Below are 1,350 nucleotides of genomic sequence, written 5' to 3' on the forward strand. Positions count from 1 at the left end.
GAGAGAGAGAGAGAAACTAACCCCGTTAGTGAGAGAGTGAGAATTAGTTTGAGATTTAAATTGGATGACCAGTCAAACAGGTAGCATGTCTTCATTAATCTAGTTGGACCAATCATAAGCAACCATGGGGTGGATACCTTAAGGCACACAAGTATTTGCCAAAAAAACATATATATCTTAAGCTCTAAAAAAACATAAAAATAAATGGAAGAAGTGTTTACCCATTTTGCAAATGCCATCCAGAGAGATCGCCGACTTCAGAAAGAGCATCTCTCCACCTCTTTACTGTTCCTGGATTTCCTTGAAACCTGTTTTGATGCTTCTCAAATGCTTCAACAAAGTAGTCCCATGTTTGTCTTCGTACCTCAGATGGATCAACATCATAGAACACTGGAAGCACTTTTTGTCCCTTTTCTTTCTTGCAATCCACAATCTTTGCAATCTCATCCAAACAAAATGAAGAATTGGCGTAGTTTCGTGAAACAACCACAATGACATATCTCGATTCTTCAATTGCTTTCAAGAGATTCGGACCAATTGACTCCCCTCTCACAAGTTCTTCATCATCTCGAAATGTGCGTATCCCATTGTGTATGAGAGCAGTGTAAAGATGGTCTGTGAAATTATTACGGGTATCTGTACCTCTGAAACTGAGGAACACATCGTATGTCAATCTACGAAATGGAGGAGGAGAAGAAGAAGAAGAAGCAGCAGCAGGTATGGTGGTCATTGAATAAGGAAAGCTCTGTTTATGGTGAAGAGTGGGAATGTGAATATTTCTTATATATAGAGACTTGGGGGTCAACAAAAGCTTGCTGCATGCATTATTTCTCAAGTGGGTTGAATTGTATGGATGAGGTTCTTGCGACCGAGGACATGCAGACAAACCAGAGCGTTTAGCTGGATCAATATCTTCTCAGGAAAATTGGAATATGATTATATGAAGATGACATATTATAGGTAAGGAAAGGAATGTGGCTCAATATGAAATGCTCGAAAGAAATTGAATCGTTACTCCCCTGAGCTTTCTGAAGTCTTCTCCTTCCTTCTCATCTTGAAAGATTGGGAAAAACAGGACCGCGGTTTGATGCTCTCTGACATGTGGACTACTGTATGGTGGTCAAGTGGGCCGTAGTATGAACTGATCTGTGGATTGTGCCGCTAACCTGGAATTTCCTTTGGGATAATGCCCATTTGCACATAAACAGAGATTTTAAAGCTCATTTAAATGGAAATAAGATTTCATAGCCCATTCCAATGAACTAAACAAAAAGACGACCTTGCCCTTGCTACAAATCAACTAAACCACTCTCTTTCACATCCCGATCTGATTTCTTCTCTCTCTCTCTC

At 39.9% G+C, this 1,350-nt stretch overlaps 1 protein-coding gene across 1 annotated transcript; it reads right to left on the reverse strand.

Annotated features, from left to right (window-relative positions):
* Positions 1-217: 217 nt before the first annotated feature.
* On the reverse strand, positions 218-730 carry LOC101300788 (TMV resistance protein N-like). The gene has a single exon (XM_004310219.1). It carries the CDS (start codon positions 728-730, stop codon positions 218-220), a length of 513 nt encoding a protein of 170 aa, XP_004310267.1.
* Positions 731-1,350: the final 620 nt, after the last annotated feature.

Source organism: Fragaria vesca, unplaced genomic scaffold, assembly GCF_000184155.1.
Source record: "Fragaria vesca subsp. vesca unplaced genomic scaffold, FraVesHawaii_1.0 scf0513167, whole genome shotgun sequence".
Lineage (NCBI taxonomy): Eukaryota > Viridiplantae > Streptophyta > Magnoliopsida > Rosales > Rosaceae > Fragaria > Fragaria vesca.

Bases quoted from the DNA above. Each gene is read 5' to 3' on its own strand.
- LOC101300788 (XM_004310219.1), bottom strand. From the start codon at position 730: ATGACCACCATACCTGCTGCTGCTTCTTCTTCTTCTTCTCCTCCTCCA.